The sequence below is a fragment of the Chiloscyllium punctatum genome, chromosome 20 (genome assembly GCF_047496795.1).
Source record: "Chiloscyllium punctatum isolate Juve2018m chromosome 20, sChiPun1.3, whole genome shotgun sequence".
NCBI classification, from domain to species: Eukaryota; Metazoa; Chordata; class Chondrichthyes; order Orectolobiformes; family Hemiscylliidae; genus Chiloscyllium; species Chiloscyllium punctatum.
The window spans coordinates 9,765,458-9,785,987 of NC_092758.1; the positions used below are offsets into that span (position 1 = coordinate 9,765,458).

The 20,530-nt window shown below is 43.0% G+C and overlaps 1 protein-coding gene across 2 annotated transcripts in view; it reads right to left on the reverse strand.

Annotated features, from left to right (window-relative positions):
• Nucleotides 1–19,871, reverse strand: part of LOC140491863 (UDP-glucose 6-dehydrogenase-like) — a 43,551-nt gene extending 23,680 nt beyond the window's left edge. The window contains exons 1-3 of one of the 2 annotated variants that reach the window (XM_072590281.1): nucleotides 19,176–19,194; nucleotides 14,924–15,094; nucleotides 186–287 (exon numbers count right to left, since the gene is read on the reverse strand). In XM_072590281.1, the coding sequence (XP_072446382.1) occupies nucleotides 186–287; nucleotides 14,924–15,085 (264 nt within the window). In that variant the 5' untranslated portion in view covers nucleotides 15,086–15,094; nucleotides 19,176–19,194. Of the gene's footprint in view, nucleotides 1–185; nucleotides 288–14,923; nucleotides 15,095–19,175; nucleotides 19,195–19,691 lie in introns of those variants that run through there. The other variant, XM_072590280.1, reaches the window with a different exon arrangement.
• Nucleotides 19,872–20,530: the final 659 nt, after the last annotated feature.

Genomic DNA, 20,530 nt, shown 5'->3' on the forward strand with positions numbered 1-20,530 from the left:
TATTTCTACCTTAGGGGAACAAGGAGACTTCCCTTGACAGGATTCCAGAACATACATGCAAGCAAGTTTCAGCGTCCTGAGTTATTAAGAAGAGATGGAACAGGAAGGTCTGAAACTCACTCAACCAGGAGATGGAAAGACACCCCAAGAGAAACAGTAAATCTCGGGCTGTTAAGCCTGCTCACCGAAATAAAGATCAGGTCAGCTTCCTTAATCGCACTGTCAATGTCAGTAGAGAAGAAGAGATTTTGCCCACGACAAGACTCCACCACTTCCTGAAGACCTGGCTGTGTGTAAAATTGGAAAAAGTTATAAATTGGTTCATAACATTGAAAAACAAACATGGGTAATTCTTACATTAACAACCAAAGCATTTCATGTCCCCCAGTATATTGGTATATCCATAGCCCCAGTGGAAATTCAGGTGATGGGTGTTCTGTGCTTGAAAGATGCTAGCACTGGGTCCTCAGACCTTGGACCCATAGATCCAAACATTCAACACAGCTGGGAGCTTCCTGAACTCTCATCCGGATCTGACGGAGACTCACCAATAAAGATCGGCTGCTGAGATTAGTTAATAACATGCACTGCTGTCATCATTCATTCACCAGGATGGTGGAAGACAAACTGGATGAATCTTACTCTTTGCTCATCCAACAATTCTTCCCGATAACTGAACCACATAAAACAGATGGTGTGATATCAATCTGCACTGAACTAATGAATTTTAAAAAAGTGAGTTAACAGTATCAGTGGATAGGAGAGGGTTAATGGAAACGGACAGTGGAAAGTAACTCCACAATCGTTGAATCCCTACAATGTGGAAGCTGGCCATTGGCCCATCAAATCTATACTTACCCACTGAAAGACATCCCACCCAGAGCAACCCCCTGCCCCTGTAGCCCTGCATTTCCCATGGTTAATCCACCTAACCCATACATCCCTTGACACTTTGGGCAATTTCCCACTGCCAATACACCTAACCTACACATTTTTCGACTGTGGGAGGAAACCAGAGCACCCAGAGAAAAGCATGCAGGCACGAGGAGAATGTGCAAACTCCACACAGTCGTCTGAGGGTGGAATTGAACCCCGGTCCTTGGTGCTGGGATGCAGCAGTGCTAACTACTTGAACTCTTGATTATTTCAGCTCAAGTTCCAAACAGCTCAAACAGAGCCTGAAAATACCAAACCCTCAGCATCCACACATACAGCCCCGCTCACTGGCAGAGTGCAGGACCCAGAGTTGCTGTGATACTCTCTCCTGAGCCACACAATGACATTTACACACCATCAGTCAGACAAGTTACCAGAAGGGAGTTCAGAAATGGGGAATTTGATCTAAGATCAAGCCCAGATACCTGATCAGCTGACAACGCTGTGGCAGATTGTACATGATACTGATGAGAGGGACAACAATCATAGGGTCACAGTACGTCAGACAGACCTGTCTCTCAGCATCTACAGTACCCATTTAGCAATCTGGCAGTGGGGTCTCATTTCAGTGAGAGACGACTGCCTTTATAACCTCTAGTTAGTTGTTTTCATTGAGCAAGTCCATTGTTTATTCATCATAACACCCCAGTTGAACCTGCCAATGAGTACATGCAATGTTTTATTGCAGAGGAAGAAACCAAACATTAACAGTTTATTCAGCCTACAGATCCATGCTTACAATTTTGCTCTTCATCTGTCTCTGCCCACTCTCCCAAACCCTATTTCTTCTCAGCCCATGAATACATCTTCCTATTCCTTGCTCTCATTAATTTCCCTCGCTGCCCCTGAAATATATACTTGCAGTTCATCCAGCATTTTTTTTCCCTCTGATTTACCAAAGAACATTACCTGTGTTTCAATGGGTAGCACTCTCCCTTCCCAAGTAAGATGACATGTAGACTCAAGTTCCACTCCAGAGGCGTTGGTAACATCATAAGTGCCCTGGTGCCAGTGCTGATCAGTGTAACATCAATGCACACTGGCATCCCTGGAGAGGTCATCTTATAAATGAGATAAGAAACAGAGTGCTCATCTCAAAAGAACAGCTGGAAGTTCTCTTTGTGTCTGATCCAATGTTTATCACTAAAACAGATTATCCAGTCACTCATCGTAGTTAGTTACTTATTGTAGACTGTTAATGTTTGGTTCCTTCCTCTAGAATAAAACATTGCATGTACTCATTGGCAGGTTCACCTGGGGAAGTTATGAATAAACAGTGGACTTGCTTGGTGAAAATAACTAACTAGAGGTTATAAGGCAGCTGTCTCTCACTGAAATGAGACCCCACTGCCAGATTGCCAAATGGGTGGAGCAGATGCTGAGAGACAGGTCTGCCTGATGTACTGTGACCCTACAATTGATGTCCCTCTCATCAATATCATGTACAATCTGCCACAGTGTTGTGGTATCTTATTGCATGCAAATTAACGACTGTATTACTAGAGTGACTACACTTCAAAAGTACCTCAGTCATTGAACTGTTTGGAGATCAGAAATGCAAGCCTGCTTTTAATAGGGGGTCATACCCAGGTTGTGTGTTCCAATGTTAGTTTTCAGACCTTGATAAAACCACAAACTTTTTAGCAACTGTAAAACTTTTGTCACAACTTAACAGTGAAGCACAAACTCATAATTGTGTCCCATGGGTCCAACATTAAACACATTACATATGTATTAAAACCCCAATGAGACAACTAACTTTACACAAGAAAAGTCAAAAGATTCCTAATTTATACAATTTAAACAACACTCTTTCAAATCAAAATGTGCACCCTTGATCACCATTCAGACGAACGAAAGATGCTAATTTGACACAAATACAGTGGATAGGAAAGAGCATAGAACATACTAAAGCAGGGCAAACAAAATTCCAGAAGTATAGAACACAAGATGAAAAGTTATTCCTCACCAACTTCTCAATTTTTGCCAAGATAAAATACTGTAGTCTGTAAGGGGATGGCTTTTGTTCAGGTTCATTGGTTCATCAGGTGAGCATGGGACTTTTTGTGCATGAATAGCTTTCTCTGGGTTTCTGTCTTCTTCTGCACATGAGGGGAGTGTGGAAGCTCTGCAGTCTGCAGGCTCTGAACATTTTTCAATCTCTGCTGTTCTTCGCACTTATAATCAAAGGGCTATTGCCAGGCAGAATTTCCTGATTTCACTATACTCTTAGTGTTGTTCATTCTCAAAATCCCCCTCTTACTGCCTCCAAAAAGCAACAGTGTACAAGGTTTGAGATCTGTAATACAATGCTTACTTTCCTGGTATTCCAGTTCTAGCAGTCCAATCTCCACTTCAACGTGTAGATTAAAAAAAAAGAAAAATGTGGTCTCTTACATACTATATGATGGTAAGGCTACAGCGCGGCATGCTCCAAGTATACAGTCCAATTTCTGAACAGAACACTAACACATGACTACTAAGGTCATAGCGACACCATAACTTACCTCAGCCTCATCGACATATTCATTAAATGCCTATTTCTACAGACAGGAACTGAAACTAAGATTTATGGAAACAGTGATAAAGTTGAGTGAACAATCTTAAAAATAAAATCACAATTGCTGCCTTGAAGTGGTGTATATAAAACTGCAGGGTCAGTCAAGGCTGGTCTGTTAAGTATAATTCATCCCAGAGATCAGTCCAGGGAATTTTTTTTGAACTTCCTCTGGTGCCAGCACATCCTCTCTTAAATACAGGGACAAAACTGTACACATTACTCTCGAGTACCATGTGCAGTTCTGGTCGCCCTGATATAGGAAGTATATTATTAAACTGGAGAGGATTCAGAAGAGATTTACCAGGATGTTGCTGGGAATGGAGGGCTTGAGAAATAAAAATAAACTGGAAAGATTGGGACTTTTATCACTGCAGTGAAGTTGACACAGGAGTGACCTTATTGCAGTTTATAAATTCATGAGGGGCATAGACAAGGTGAATGAAAAAGATATTTTCCCCAGGGTGGGGCTGTTCAAAACTAAGTTGAGAGAGAAAGGAAATGAGGGGCAACGTTTCTTTTTAAACAGAGTGGTTCATGTGTGGAATGAACTGCCCGAGAATGTGGTAGACGCAGGTACAGTTCCAATGTTTAAAAGGCATTTGGATAAGTAAATGAATAGGAAAGGTTTGGAGGGATATGAACCAAGCACAGACAGGTGGATTAGTTTTGTTTGGGAACATGATTGGCATGGATTGGTTGCACTGAAGGATCTGTTTCGATGCTGTATGACTTGACGTGGCCTCATCAGCACACTGATTGTAAGTGGTGGTGTTGCCATCTACCATTGTACTTCAGGCGGTAGTGATCACACCTTTGGGAGTACAATCAAAGGAGGATTGGCACGTTGCTGCAGCGCAACTTGTATTTGTTTAGAGAAATGTCTTTTTCACAGAAAAAATTCTTAAGGTGTTTTGCAGGAGCTGTACCTGCGGGAAAAAAAAACAGAACACCAAGCGAAAAGGAAGACAGATTAGTTCAGGTTTCCAAACTTTAGTTATTTAGGGGGCTGTTAACAGAAGAGAGATAGGGGAGGTAATTTCAGAGGGCAGGAAATTGCAGAGCTTTTGGGTAATGACTGCTATAAGCACAATGACAATGTGGGGACAAGGGAGTGGAGGATGAGCATTAGGCCTGACAGAACACAAACAAATTGAGAGTTGATGCAAAATGAAGCTGAGTTTAAGCACAGAGATAGGAACACACAGGAAGAGTTTAACAGCAGTTCAAAAAAGGAGCAAGGACTTTAAATCGTTGCTAGCTGTAAAATCCAAGTTAAGGAAGAGTTTATGCTATTGAGAAATCAAACTTCAGCAACTCTCAGCTGGAACAACTAAAGTTCACCAAACAGACTAGATAGAACTGGCAGAGTGGTTAACTCAGATAGGATTAGCCTTGCAAATACACCATGTGATAGACTGGATCACGAGTGGAAATTTGAAACTCTGATCAAAAGATCAATTTTACCAGAAACTAACTGCAAGTTAATTCATGAAGCATGTGGTAGACATTAGAAGCAGATTCCATCAAGGATGAACAGACTAAAGACTACACTAATAAAAAAGGTACAACATTAAAGAATTAAAGTGTTTTAAAGGGACAAATTTAGATTTTAAAAAAAGGATAGAAACTGAAAGAATGGAAGTAGTCAAACCAACAGATGATGCGAGTTTTTAAAAAAAAAATTCACTTGTGGAAAGTGGGCAACACTGGCTGGACCAGCATGTATTGTACTTGCCTAGTTGCCCCTTGAGAAGGTGGGGGTGAGTTGTCTTCTTGAACCACTGCAGTCTATGTCTGTAGGTAAACCCACAATGCCTTTAGGAGGGAATTCCAGGATTTCAGCCTAACGACAATGAAGGATTGATGATGACGTATTTCCAAGACACAATGGTGAGAGGGCTTGGAAGGGGCTTGCAACTGTTGTCTAAACAGCCGTGGTGAATATCTGCACTGCGTTTTCTAGATGGTTGATACTGCTGCTATTGTGCATCAGTGGTGAGTGGAGAGGATGTTTGTAGATGGGGGTGGTGGTGAATTCAGCAATGGGATGCCATTGAATGCTAAGAAATGATGGTTACCCAATCTCTTGTTGGAGATGTTGTTGTCTGGCATTTCCATGATGTGCATGTTACTTGCCATGCATCATCCCAAACCTGGATATTGTCCAGGTTTTGTTGAATTTGGATATGGACTGCTTCAGTTTCTGAGGAGATGCAAATGGTGCTGAACATTGATTATTGCGCAATGAACATCCCCACTTCGGGCCTTATGATGGAGGGAAGGTCATTAATAAAGTAGCTGAAGATGGTTGGCCCTAGGACACTACCCTGAGGAACTCCTGCAGAGATATCCTGAAGCTGAGATTACTGACCTCCAAACATCTTCCTATGTGCCAAGTATGACTCCACCCAGTGGCCAGCTTGCCCCCTGATAGCCATTGATTCCAGTTTTGCTCAGGCTCTTTGATGCCACACTTGGTCGGATGTAGCCTGATGTCAAAGGCAATCACTGTCATCTCAGGGGAACCTTATGGATACAGCAAATTTCCACAAATGACCAAAGATTGTGACCAGATAATCAACTTCAATGATGTTGGCTGAGGAATGCAATTTGACCAGAACATCAGGGAGAAACCCCCACTGTTGTTGTTCTTCAAATTGTGATTTTACACCAATCTGAGGGACCCAATAACGATGGCACCTCCAGCAATGCAGCACTTAACCAACAACCACCTGACTCAAAGAGGTAGGTGTTACTCTGGGCCGAGTTAAACAATTACCCAATTTATAGGATTGGCATCATCTCCCAGTTAAGGAAGAAATGTCCACTTTCAAGATGATGGAAAAGGCACAGATCTCGTGAGCTCTCGGTATTTGCCACAAGAGTAAATCAGAAAAACACCATATACTGCTGAGTTACATTCAGTCCCCGCAGACCATACACTGGCTTTGCATAATTCTTGCCCATTTGGAAGATACTTAGATGCAGGTGGTGTTGTTGTTGAATTAAATGGCAGGAAAATTTTTTTTACAGAATCTAGAGTTAAATATTTAAACTAGAGGAAAGGAAACCACGGTTTTATCTGGATTTAAAATTCATGGATTCAGGCATTGACAAAGTAGCAAAAAGAAAAATGGCTCAAGAAGCAGCTTTAATCAAGTGGGAATTGCAATTGAGAATAAATAGGAAGTCATAAAATCATTTTCTATGTATACCGACCAGATATCCTAAATTAATCTAGTCTCATTTGCCAGCATTTGGCCCATACCCCTCTAAACACTTTCTATTCATATACCTGCCCAGATACCTTTTAAATGTTCTATTTGTACCAGCCTCCATCACTGAAGATTATTTTGTTGGGGTTGAATCATAAGTTGGCCTTGCTGGGTATGTTAAAAGAAAATTAGAGATCAAGTTCTCAGATTGCAATTCCCTTTCAAATCAAGCCTTAGTAGCTTAACCACAAACATTTACAGATAATTTTACTACTGTTATTGTTCTAACCAAAAGGCACCAGATGAGACTACAAACAATTAGACAGAATGCTGCTTAACTCTACTTTCCTGTTCACTCTCAATACCCTAAGACTCTTACTAACAAAGGATTAACATCTACCTTGCCAATATACAATGCCCCTACCTTCACGGCTCTCTGGAAATTGGAATTTCACAGGCCAATGATCAAAAGGGGAAAAAAAATCCTCTTTATCTCATTGTTGAATAGGAGGCCCCTTCATTGTAAACTATGGCTTCTAATTCTTATCTCTCCCAAAAGAGGAAACATCCTTTTAGAATCAATACTATCCATTTTCCTGAGGATCTTGCATATTTCAATAAAACTTTCATTATTCTAAATTCTAATGGATACAAGGCTGAACCTTCCTTTAATCACTGGAATCAGTCACGTGATCCTAGTCTGAACTGCTTCTAATCCAATTTTAATCTTTCTCAAGCAAAGAGACCAAAGTGTACAGTACAAGGCCGTAAGACATAGGAGAGGCAGGCCATTCAGTCCACCATTCAATGAGATCGTGACTAGCATGATAATTTTCAGCAACAGTTTCCTGCATCATTGTAACCCTTGATTCCCTTACTATTTCAGCTTTGAATATACTTAACAATCCAGCCCTCGACAGCTCTCTGCAGCAAATAATTTCACAGGTTTACTACCCTCAGAGAAGAAATTCCTCACCTCTATCTTCAACACGCAACGCCTTATTCTGACATTATCCCCTCTGGTCCCAGACTCTCCCACAAGGAGAAACAACCTTTTAGTATCTACCTTTCCAGCTTCCCAAGAATCTTGTACATTGCAAGGTCTTCTCTGATTCTTTCAACTTCAATGAGTACAGGCCCTAAATACTAACTTCCTCTCATAAGAAAATCCATCTACAACTGGGAGTAGCTAGTGAATCTTCTCTGGACTACCTCCAGTAACGATAAAACCTTTTCCTGTTTGTAGTTATCCAGTTCTGGTCTGGCCTCACCATTGCTCTATAGAACTGCAGCTAGAAATCACTTCTGAGCTCGAATCCTGTATGTTGGGTTTCAGACAATCTGCCTGCTGCACCCGTGCACTTACTTTCAGAAGCTGGTGTACAAGGACACCCCGGTCTCATTGAACATGCCTTTGTCTCAATTTACAGCCATTCAAATAATTATCTGCCACTCTAGTTTTGCTACCATAGTGGATAACCTCACATTTATCCACATTACACTGCATCTGCCATGCATTGCCCACTCACTCAGCCTGTCCAAAATCAGACTGAAGTATCACTGCATCCTCCTCACAGCCGACCCTCCCACCCAGCTTTGTGTTATCTGCAAATTTTGAAATATTATGGAGTTCCTTTACCAAATTATTAACATAGGTCCTGATACAGATCCCTGCAATTCAGAAAAACACCCATTTATTCCTACTCATCGTTTCCTATCTGCTAAACAATTTTCTATCCATCTTATGACAGTATTTTGGGTTTAAGAAGTGTATTTTGTCCTTTTTTTTGACAGGTTGAGACAGAGGTGCAGAGTGGTCCTTCCAACGCAATAAAGTAAACAGCTTGTGAGGCCTTGGTTTTTTTTTTAAAAGGTTGGAACAATAGAAGCATCCTGAATGGGTGGAGTCAGGCTCCCACAGATTCAGGGTTTTTTGTTTAGCTTTCAGTAGTTTTTGGGGTTTTGGAGTTGCCTGTGGGAACTGTCTCTCTCTCTCTCTAACTATATATGTTACAGCTATAAGTTTGGGTTCTCTTCTTGCTGCCAGAATCGCATGTGAGACAATCTATTTTATTGACTTTGCCTCTGCCAAGGGAGTGTTTATGAGATGGTACTATCTTGGAACAGTTGCTGTTGAGTAGTTAGATAATCTATTACTCTGTTAAGTTTTCCAATGGAGTTGTTATTCCAATGCTTTTTTTCTTTTCTGGAGGTAGGAATAAAGCATGCTTTGCTTAAAACTGAGTAGTATGACCAATCAAAGTACTTTTGGAACACAGTACCTTACACTTGCCTTTAAATAAGATAAAAGTTAGGGTCCAGACAATAGTCAGAGTCATACAGCATGGAAACAGACCCTTTGGACTAATTAGTCCATGCCGACCATGTTCCCAAACTAAACTAGTCCCACTTGACTGCATTTGGACCATATTATTCCTATTCATGTACTTTTCCAAAGCTTTTTTAAAATGTAACTGTACCTGCATCCACCACTTTCTCTAGCAGTTTAGTCCACACACAAATCACCCTCTGTGTCAAAAGGTTGCCTCTCTTTGATATATTTGCAAGGGGTTTGGTCTGGTCCATAACAATCTCAATATATTACCCATGAACTTTAAATTTTACACATTAATCTCGGAGGTGTGACTTTGTCAAAAGTGCTCAGGAAGTCCAAATAAACCACATCCACTTGCTCCCCCTAATCAACTCTATTAGTTACATCCTTGAAGGATTCCAGTAGAACGATTCCAAATGGTTCCCTTTTGTAAATCCATGCTGACTGTGTCTGCCTCTACCAGTATTTTCTTTGCTGTAAAATCCTTGGTAATGGCCTCCGATATCTTCCCCATGGCTGATGTCAGACTCTGGTCTAAAATTCCCTGCTTTCTCTCTGCCTCCCCTTTTAAATGTTGGGGTTACATTTGCTACCCTCCAATCTGTAGGAACTGTTGCAGAGTCTAAAGAATCGTGGAAGTTGACCACTAACACATCTACTATTTCTAGGGCCATTTCCTGAAACACTCCAGGATATAGATTATCGAGCACTGAGGATTTAACAGCTTTCAATCACATTAATTTCTCCAATACCATTTCTTTACAAATGCAGGTTTGCTTCAGTTCTTCCCCTTCACTAAACCCATCATTTCTGGTGAATTATTCATGTCCTCCTTTATGAAATCAGAAGTGAAGTATGAACTTAGTTTGTCAGTAATTTCTCAATCCCCATTAGAAACGGCCCCATTTCTGACTGTAAGAGACCTACATTATTGAAAACTAATCTTTTTCTCTTTCTGTAACTATCAAAACGTTTTACTGTTAGTTCTTACGTTCCCTGTAAATGTACACCAACTCTTATTTTCCCCTTCTTAAAGCAATCCCTTGTTCCTCCTTTGTTGACTTCTACACCATTGTCAATTCTCAGGTCTATTGTCTTTTTCTTCCTAATTTGTATGTTTCTGTTTTTGCAACTAATACTATCTCTAACTTTCCTTCCAAGTCATGGTTTGGCCACTATTTTCTTTACACTCTTGTATCAGGGAGGAATAAACAGTTTTTGGAGTTCTTTGAATGTTTGCCTTTGCCTACCCACTATCATTTCTTTCAGCATCATCCACAAACGTAGCAATAGTCCACTTACTTCCATCATCCAAGTCATGGATATATACTGTAAATAATTGTGGTCCCAGTCCTGATTCTTATGGCACACTGCTAGCTATGAGTTGCAATCCTGAAATTCCTCCCTTCATCCCAACTCTATCTTCTATTACTTATTCAATCACCTATCCATGCTAATATACTGCCTCCAACACCATGGGTTCTTAAAAAGTAGTCTTATGTTCGGTAGTCTTTTAGAGATATATGGCATCTACTGCTTCTTTATCTATCCTGCTTGATACCTCCTCAAACGAACTCAAATAAATTTGACAGGCATTATTTGTCCTTCATTAATCCACACTGACTCTGCGCGATTATGTTACGTAATTCTAACATTTTCCCAGTAACAGATTTAAGCTTACAGGTGTAGAGTGGTTTGTTTTGTGTGTCGCTCGTCCTTTTTGAGTAAAGGTGTTACATGAGCAGTTTCCAACTGGGCAGCAGTTATATGGGCTGTATGGTGGCGCAATGGTTAGCACTGCTGCCTCACAGCACCAGGGTCACAGGTTCAATTCCAACCTCGGGCAAGCGTCTGTGTGGAGTTTGCACATTCTCCCTGTGTCTGTGTGGGTTCCCTCCAGGTGCTCCAGTTTCCTCCCACAGTCCATAGATGTGCAGATCAGGTGGATTGGCCACGTTAAATCACCCATGTTAGGTGCATTACTCAGAGCGGGGTGGGTTGGTGTGGACTTGTTGGGAATCTAATCTAAGGATTCCTGGAAAATTTCTACAAGTCTATTCATTAGATCAGAAGCTACTTCATTGAAATCGTGGGATGCACCCCATCAGGTCCTGGATACTCTTCAATTTAGCCCCTCTCTTCCTCTCTATATATTTAAATAAGCTCTTATTGTCCATTTTTAGATTACTTGCCAGTTTGCCCATATAATTTATTTTCTCCTTCTTTAACATTTGTTTTAAATTATACAGGAATGGGGCCACAAAAGTGTTTTGAGATCTAGTGCACTGATTGATGTTTAAAGTTGTTTTCACTCAGACATATTTGAACTTTGAGAGATTAGCATGTATACACAGAACAAAGAACATGACAACAGGCACAGGCCCTTCAGCCCTCCAAGTCTGCACCGATCCAGATCCTCTACCTAAACCTGTCGCCTATTTTCTAAAGATCTGTATCCCTCTGCTCCCTGCTCATTCATGTTTCTGTCTAGGTACATCTTAGATAAAGCTATCGTTCTTGCCTCTACCACCTCCGCTGGCAACGTATTCCAGGCACCCACTACCCTCTGTGTAAAGAACTTTTGACACATGTCTCCCCTATACCTTTTACCTCTCATGTTGAACTCGTGATCCCTAGTAATTGAGTCCCCAACTCTGGGAAAAAGTTTCTTGCTATCCATCCTTTCTATACCTCTCATAATTTTGTAGACCTCAATCAGGTCCCCCCTCAACCTCCATCTTTCTTATGAAATTAATCCTAATCTATGCAACCTCTTCATAGCTAGCACCCTCCATACCAGGCAAAATCCTGGTGAACCTCCTCTACACCCTCTCCAAAGCAACCACATCCTTTTGGTAATGTGATGACCAGGACTGTAGGCAGCATTCTAAATGCGGCCGAACCAAAGTCCTGTACAACTGTAACATGACCTGCCAACTCTTGTACCCAATATCCTGTCCAGTGAAGAAAAGCATGCCATTTGCCTTCTTGACAACTCTATTGACCTGAATTGCCATCTTCAAGGAACAATGGACCTGAACACCCAGATCTCTCTATACATCAATTTTCCCCAGGACTTTTCCATTTACTGTACAGTTTGCTCTTGAATTGGATATTCCAAAATGAATCACTTGCCCCGATTGAACCCCAACTGCCATTTCTCTGCCCAACTCTCCAATCTATCTATATTCTGCTGTATTCTCCGACAGTCCCCATCACGATTTACTACTCCACCAATCTTAGTGTCATCTGCAACTGATACCTTCCTCCAAATCATTTATGTATGTCACAAACAACAGTGGTCCTAGCATGGATCCCTGTGGAAAACCACTGGTCACAGGTTTCCATTTTAAGAAACATCAGTAAATTTGCAGATGATACGAAGATAGGTGGAGTTGTGGACAGTGAGGAGGGCTGTTGTCGGCTGCAGAGGGACTTAGATATGATGCAGAGCTGGGCTGAGGAGTGGCAGATGGAGTTCAACCCTGCCAAGTGTGAGGTTATCCATTTTGGAAGAACAAATAAGAATGCGGAATACAGGGTTAATGGTAGGGTTCTTAGTCAGGTGGAGGAACAGAGGGATCTTGGGGTCTATGTACATAGATCTTTGAAGGTTGCCACTCAGGTGGATAGAGTTTGTAAGAAGGCCTATGGAGTATTATCGTTCATTAGCAGAGGGATTGAATTCAAGAGTCGTGAAGTGATGTTGCAGCTGTACAGGACTTTGGTTAGGCCACAGTTGGAGTACTGTGTGCAGTTCTGGTCGCCTCACTTTAGGAAAGATGTGGAAGCTTTGGAGAGAGTGCAGAGAAGATTTACCAGGATGTTGCCTGGAATGGAGAGTAGGTCGTACGAGGATAGGTTGAGAGTTCTCGGCCTTTTCTCGTTGGAACGGCGAAGGATGAGGGGTGACTTGATAGAGGTTTATAAGATGATCAGAGGAATAGATAGAGTAGACAGTCAGAAACTTTTTCCCCGGGTACAACAGAGTGTTACAAGGGGACATAAATTTAAGGTGAAGGGTGGAAGGTATAGGGGAGATGTCAGGGGTGGGTTCTTTACCCAGAGAGTAGTGGGGGCATGGAATGCGCTGCCCGTGGGAGTGGTAGTGTCAGAATCATTGGCGACCTTTAAACGGCATTTGGATAGGTACATGGATGGGTGCTTAATCTAGGTTAGAAGTTCGGCACAACATCGTGGGCCGAAGGGCCTGTTCTGTGCTGTATTGTTCTATGTTCTATGTTCTATGTTCCCTTCCACTACTACTCTGTGTCTTCTGTTGCCCAGCCAGTTCTTTATCCATCTAGCCAGTACACTCTGGACCCCACGTAACTTCACTTTCTCCATCAGCTTACCATGGAAACCTTATGAAACGCCTTACTGAAGTCCATATATATGACATCTATAGCTCTTCCCCCATCAATCAACTTTGTCACCTCCTCAAAGAATTCTATGAGGTTTGTAAGACATGACCTTCCCTGTACAAAACCATGCTGCCCATTACTGATGATCTCATTTTCTTCCAAATGGGGATAGATCCTATCCCTCAGTATCTTCTCCAGCAGCTTCGCTACCACTGACATCAGGCTCACCATTCTATAAATACCTGGATTATCCCTGCTAACCTTCTTAAACAAGGGGACAACATTAGCAATTCTCCAAATCTCCGGGACCACACTCGTGTTCAAGGCTGCTGCAAAGGTATCTGTTAAAGCCCCAGTTATTTCCTCTCTCACTTCCCTCAGTATCCTGGGGTAGATCCCATCCAGTCCTGGGGACCTGTCTACCTTAATGCCTTTTAGAATACCCAAAACTTCCTCCCTCCTTATGTCAACTTGACCTAGAGTACTCAAAGATCTATGCCTAACCTCAACATCTGTCATGTCCCTCTCGTTGGTGAATACTGATGCAAAGTATTCATTAAGAAACAACCATTTTCTGCATCCATGCATAACTTTCCTCCTGTGTTCTTGAGTGGACCAACCCTTTTTCTCGTTACCCTCTTGCTGTTTATATATGAAAAAAAAAGCTTTGGGATTTTCTTTAACCCTGTTTGCTAAAAATATCTCATGACCCCTTTTAGCCCTCTTAATTCCTTGCTTCAGATTGGTCCTACATTCCCAATATTCTTCCAAAGCTTCGTCTGTCTTCAGTAGCCGACTTTATGTACGTATGTTTTTTCCTTCTAGGTGGTCTCACAATATCACCTATCATTCATGGTTTCCTAACCTTGCCATTTTGACTCCTCATTTTCACAGGAACATACCTCTCCTGAACTCTAATCAACCTCTACAAGTGTCCCAATGATTGTATTATGGGAATGGCATAAGTTAATGGCATGACAATGATGATGGAACACTGACATCAGCCATCACATGCAAATGAGACTTACTGAAGAGGATGGGATAATTTGTAATTGAGAGCTGCATTACAGAGATCAGTAAATGTACGATCCTGTGTAAATAAATATTTGTTCAAACTTCCAGGTGTCAGATCATACTCACTCTCAGGTCTAGATGCAGCACACTAAGAGTTAGGACAGAACAGTCCAAAGGTGCAGTCTCTCAGCAGCACAAGACAGAACCCCCAAGTCCCAAAACTCTCAGCAGCTTAACCCAGAAGGACTCATCAAAGAAGGATCACATCAGCAATAACAGGTCAAATCAGCCATGACCTCTTATATCACTAGTTTTCTACAGATCCTGAATCAATTCCCACCATTCAGAGGACTGGATCCTGAACCAAGATTAAACTCACAAAAGCAAAATGTTAACAATGGGTTTATCTACAGAAGCATTACCGCTCCCACCTCAGTGACAGGAAGGGGGAGGGGTATACCTTCCACAGGAGGAAGGGGGGTAGAGTCAATGGAATCACCTCAAAGATAGGAAGCTGGTTGGAATTCCAGGCCTTAATCCGCTCGGCATTCAAATCCACCACAGTCACGGTGATCTCCTTGCACATCTGTGCAATGACACTGCACGTCGGGCCTCCAACGTATCCTGCTCCGATGCAGCAAATCTTACTGACCTGGACCATCGTCTGAACCTAGTTTGAAAACAGCAAGAGAGAGAGACAAAAAAGGTGCTGATTCTCAGAAGGTAAACATAAACACAAACTACAGCACAGCATTGCAAATTCTTAGACACCCACCCATTCACACCACCTTCACACTAGGTGTGTTACACCCGAAATGTTGACTTCTCCACCTCCTGATGCTGCCTGGCTTGCTGTGATCTTCCAGCCTCCTGCCTGTCTATTACGAACAATATGGTAGGTCTACCTACAGCACATGGACTGCAACAGTTCAAGAAAAACAGCTCGCTACCATCTTCCCAAAAGAAACTAGTGACGAGCAATGACACCCATATCCCGTGAATTAATGAATAATTTTAAAAAGTGTCAATAAGGTTTTTCCAGCTTACTGTGCCATGAACACTTCTGGTCTTCATATTATCTAAAAGGATATAGATATTCTAGAGAAGATGCAAAAGATGATATACAGGAAACAGAAGACCTGGACACCATTCAGGTTGGTACTGATAGGATGCAGCAGTATCATGCTACACAAATGCCAAGGCAGAACCATCAGCAAAACAGAGGGCCTAACCATTTCCCCATCACCTTCAATGGTAATATCATCACTGAATCCCGCATTATCAATACCTGGGGATTGACCATTGACCAGAAACTGCGCTGGACCAACTACATAAATACGGTGGCCACAGGAGCAAAGCAGAAGCTAGGAATTCTGCAGCAAGTAACTCACCTCCTGACTCCAAAAGCAGGCCCACCATTTTATAAGCACAAGTCAGGAATGTGAAGGAATAGTCGGGGGGAAGAAAAATTCACTCTCCATCCAGTGTTTTTAATATTCTCTCCCTCCAACACCATCACATGCCAGTTGGACTGAATGGTTGTTTGAGTTGTACGCTTGGTGTAACTGAAGATTGTATTCAACCCGGAAGTGAACATGGAGCTAGTTAGTTATAAAATTCACATCACTGAAACAATGTACAAGACCATAAGACGTAGAAGCTCAAATAGGCTATTTGGTTCATCAAGTTTGTTCCACCGTCCAATGAGATGATGACTGATCTGATACCTATCGATTCCACTCTCCTGCCTTTTCTCCATAATCCTTGATTCCCTTCTGATTAAAAATCTATCTCAGCCTTGAATATATTTAATGATTGGCCTCAATAGCCCTCAGTGGGAAACAATTCCAGAAACTCACTAGACTCAGGGAAACAAAAGTCCTCCACACTTCTCTCTTAACTGGACTTTCCCACAAGGGAAACGACCTTTCCATACTTACAGTCAAGTCCCTTAACAATTTTATGCTTCAATAAGGCTGCCCCCTATTCTTCTATAGTCCAGTGTGTACAAGACTAACCTACTCAACTTTGCCTCATAGTAAAATCCCTCCATACCCAGAATCAGCCTAGTGTACTATCCCCCAGGTCAGTGTATCTTTGAAGAGGAGACCAAAACCTGTTCAGTTGTGATCTGTAGTACCTTGTATATTTTAACATACTGAACAGTCAACTTATCAAATAACAGAATAAATGGCATTAGGGGGTTGAAATTTAGGTCTGGTACAGACTAGGTTTTTTTGATTTGGGAAAGATTTGCATTTATATAAATCTGTGAATAATCTCAGAGCTCCCCAAAGCACTTTACAGATAATGGGCTGAATGGCCTCTTCAATTCAGAGATAATGAAGTATTTTAAATTTTTAGAAAGTGCAGTCACTGTTATAACATATTAAACATAGCAGCCAGTGTGTGATCACTTATTTTTGTGATTCGAGTCAATGCTGGGGAAATGAACAATTTTCAACTAAGGCATTTGGTATGCTTTCTTTTATTGGTCAGAGTATTGAGTACAGGAGTTGGGAGGTCATGTTGCAGCTGTACAGGACATTGGTTAGGCCACTGTTGGAATATTGCGTGCAATTCTGGTCTCCTTCCTATCGGAGAGATGTTGTGAAACTTGAAAGGGCTCAGAAAAGATTTACAAGGATGGTGCCAGGGTTGGAGGATTTGAGCTATAGGGAGAGGCTGAATAGGCTGGGACTGTTTTCCCTGCAGTGTCGGAGGATGAGCGGTGTCCTTATAGAGGTTTTCAAAATTATGAGGGGCATGGATAGGGTAAATAGACAAAGTCTTTTCATGGGGTCAGAGAGTCCAGAACTAGAGGGCATAGGTTTAGGGTGAGAGGGGAAAGATATGAAAGAGACCTTAGGGGCAACTTTTTCACACAGACGGTGGTATGTGTATGGAATAAGCTGCCAGAGAAAGTGGTGGAAGCTGGTACCAATTGCAACATTTAAGAGGCATTTGGATGGGTATATGAATAGGAAGGGTTTGGAGGGATATGGGCCAGGTGCTGGCAGGTGGGACTAGAATGGGTTGGGATATCTGGTCAGCATGGACGGGTTGGACCGAAGGGTCTGTTTCCATGTTGTACATCTCTATGACTCTAACATGGAGTCACTCCCAGTTGGGAGTTTGGGAATGGGCAGATACTGACTGAAGCTCTCTCCACTTTGCCCTGAATACAGAGTTATTCTGAATCATAAGGTGGCCATGTTCACAACAGACAGTCCCTGTCCAATCAAACTGCATAGATCAGTTTGAGCACTGGGGAAGGTGGGTGGTCAAAATCCTGGGCAGCCACACCCACTGCCAACATGAGAAATGACAGACTTCCATCATTTAAACCAGCTGTAGGATTGGACATGATTGAGTGGGCAGCACTCTCACCCCATGCCTGGGGGGGTCAAGTTCTGACGTGTCAGTGCAGTGGTGAAGGAGTGCCGCACTGCTAACAGTGCCATCTTTTCCATGAAATATTGAACTAAGGTCCAAAAGATCTCTTGCACACTTCAGAAGGAGAGTGTGGTTCCCCCTCACTGCCCAGGATGGGAATATTTGCACTCAATATACAAAGGTTTCCCTTTCTGATTCCTGGATTGGCTGGACCAATATATGAAGACAGACCAGATCAGTCAGGACCACATTCACTGGAATTTTGAAGAATGAGGAGAGAGTCTCAGAAACCTACAAAATGCTTCTGGGACTATTCCTGGGTAAACACGGGAAGTATGTTCCTGATATCCAGAGAGTCCAGAATCAAAGGTCACAGTCCAAGGGTATAGGATAGACCATTGAGGACTCAGATAGGAAGCACATTGGCTCAGTGGTTCGCACTGCTGCCTCACCTATACATTCCTGAACTCTAACCTGCACATCTTTGGATTGTGGGTGGAAACTAGGGCACCTGCAGGAAACGCACATAGACATGGGAGAATTTGCAAACTCCACACAGTCGCCCGAGGGTGGATTCGAACCTGGATCCCCGGTACTGTGAGTCAGCAGTGCTAATCACTAAGCCATCACTGTGGAGAGAAAAAAAAATTGAGTCCAGTGACGTCTCTTTAGAACAAGAGGTCACTGTTTTCTCCCAACAGATGCTGCCTGACCTGCTGAGTTTCTCTAGCAATTTCTGTTCCTGCTGTTAAACCAAGGTGTGATGGGAACAAAAACACAGTCTCTCAGATTTGAAATTAACAACTAATCTAGTTTCAACTGATATTTGTGGAACAGGGTGCCAAACCTCAACCAGCCTTTGCATGTAGAAGTGCTTCTTAATATCTGTCCTAAAGGATCTGAACCTAATTCTCAGACTGTGCCCCCTAGTTTTGGAATCCCAAACCAGTGGAAGTAGTTTATCTACATGGGTAAAAACAATGACTGCAGATACTGGAAACCAGATTCTGGATTAGTGATGCTGGAAGAGCACAGCAGTTCAGGCAGCATCCGAGGAGCAGCAAAATCGACGTTTCGGGCAAAAGCCCTTCATCAGGAATAAAGGCAGAGAGCCTGAAGCGTGGAGAGATAAGCTAGAGGAGGGTGGGGGTAGGGAGAAAGTAGCATAGAGTACAATGGGTGAGTGGGGGAGGTGATGAAGGTGATAGGTCAGGGAGGAGGGGGAGTGGATAGGTGGAAAAGGAGATAGGCAGGTAGGACAAGTCATGGGGACAGTGCTGAGCTGGAAGTTTGGAACTAGGGTGAGGTGGGGGAAGGGGAAATGAGGAAACTATTGAAGTCCTTATCTTGTCTACCTTGTCTTTTCCTAGAAAGCAAAACTTGAAGTGTTTTAAAGACGCTGTGGATGATGTAACTGTTTTTGTCCCTCTCACGCCAGAAACACAGTGACAGGCGATTTGAAGATGTTAGTAAGTCGCCTCTACATTGGAGGCACCAGTTCCTTTATCACTACAGCTCATAGCTCGGGGGAGGAGCGAGGGAAACATCACAGATTGGGGGGAGGGGTTGTCTGAGAGTTCGTTGGATTGGGGCAGCAGTAGGGAGTTAACAAGAAGCAGAGCAGGCTACACACACACAGACACAGTAATGGAATAACTCCGCAAATCGCAGTGAGACTCCGGGGTGGGACCTCCAGCCATCCTGAAACTCCGCCAGTATTTCTTACACAGCATTTGAAGGCAAATTTAAGGCAGATTTAAACGTGTGTACCCCCAGGAACTTTCCCTGTGCAAGCGAGAGCAGGAAAAGCACAGCGTGAGCAGCACAGTGATACAGATGTGCTCTATCAATATTACAGGGTAGGCACTTACCGAAAGGGCAATGATTGATTGGAAATTCACAGTCAGATGAAAGGCGGAGGGACAGACCCAGGACAGAGCTGACGCCGTACAGGCAGCGCCGGGTTAATTTCCGAATGAAAGGGACCAGCAGAAGCGCCGTGCTCCCGGTGCCCGGAGCCACGCAAGCGGGTAGAGGTCTCGCTAGCGTCAGCTCGCAGGCGGCTGATGTAGAGACGGAGGGGGTGGCTATCACTGACTCCGCCTGCTTTGCCCAGCCGCCAGGTTCCTCCTCAGCTGGGTCCAGACATTTCGTTCGGCCCATCGCGTCCGTGCCCGCTCCTTGCAAGGGCTCTCCAGGTCCTCCCCAAAGCCTTGCCCCGTTCCATTGCAAACCCCCACCTCCCAAGTTTCCTTACTGCAACTTACACTGGAGTCTGCTCTCTGGCTGGAGAAGGTAAAGGCGAACCCGCCATAGTCCCACTCTTTGGTTTTGGATCAGTGGTTGCTGGAAGAGCACAGCAGTTCAGGCAGCATCCAAGGAGCTTCGAAATCGACGTTTCGGGCAAAAGCCCTTCATCAGGAATCAAACTGAGGGTCACTACACCCACACCAAAGGGCGAGATTGAGAAGGAGAGACCCTTCATGGTAATCTCAGTCAGTGTGGGAATTGAACCCATGTTGTTAGTGTCACTAACTTGCAAACCCGCCAGAGAGGAGCTAACCCATCCTCTATTCTGACCTATCACCACATACCCATCACCCCCCCCATCCCCTCCATTTATCTCTTAGCCCTCTATCCCCACCCCCCACCCCCAGTCCTGATGAAGGGCTTATGCCCAAAACGTGGACTGTCCTGCACCTGGGATGCT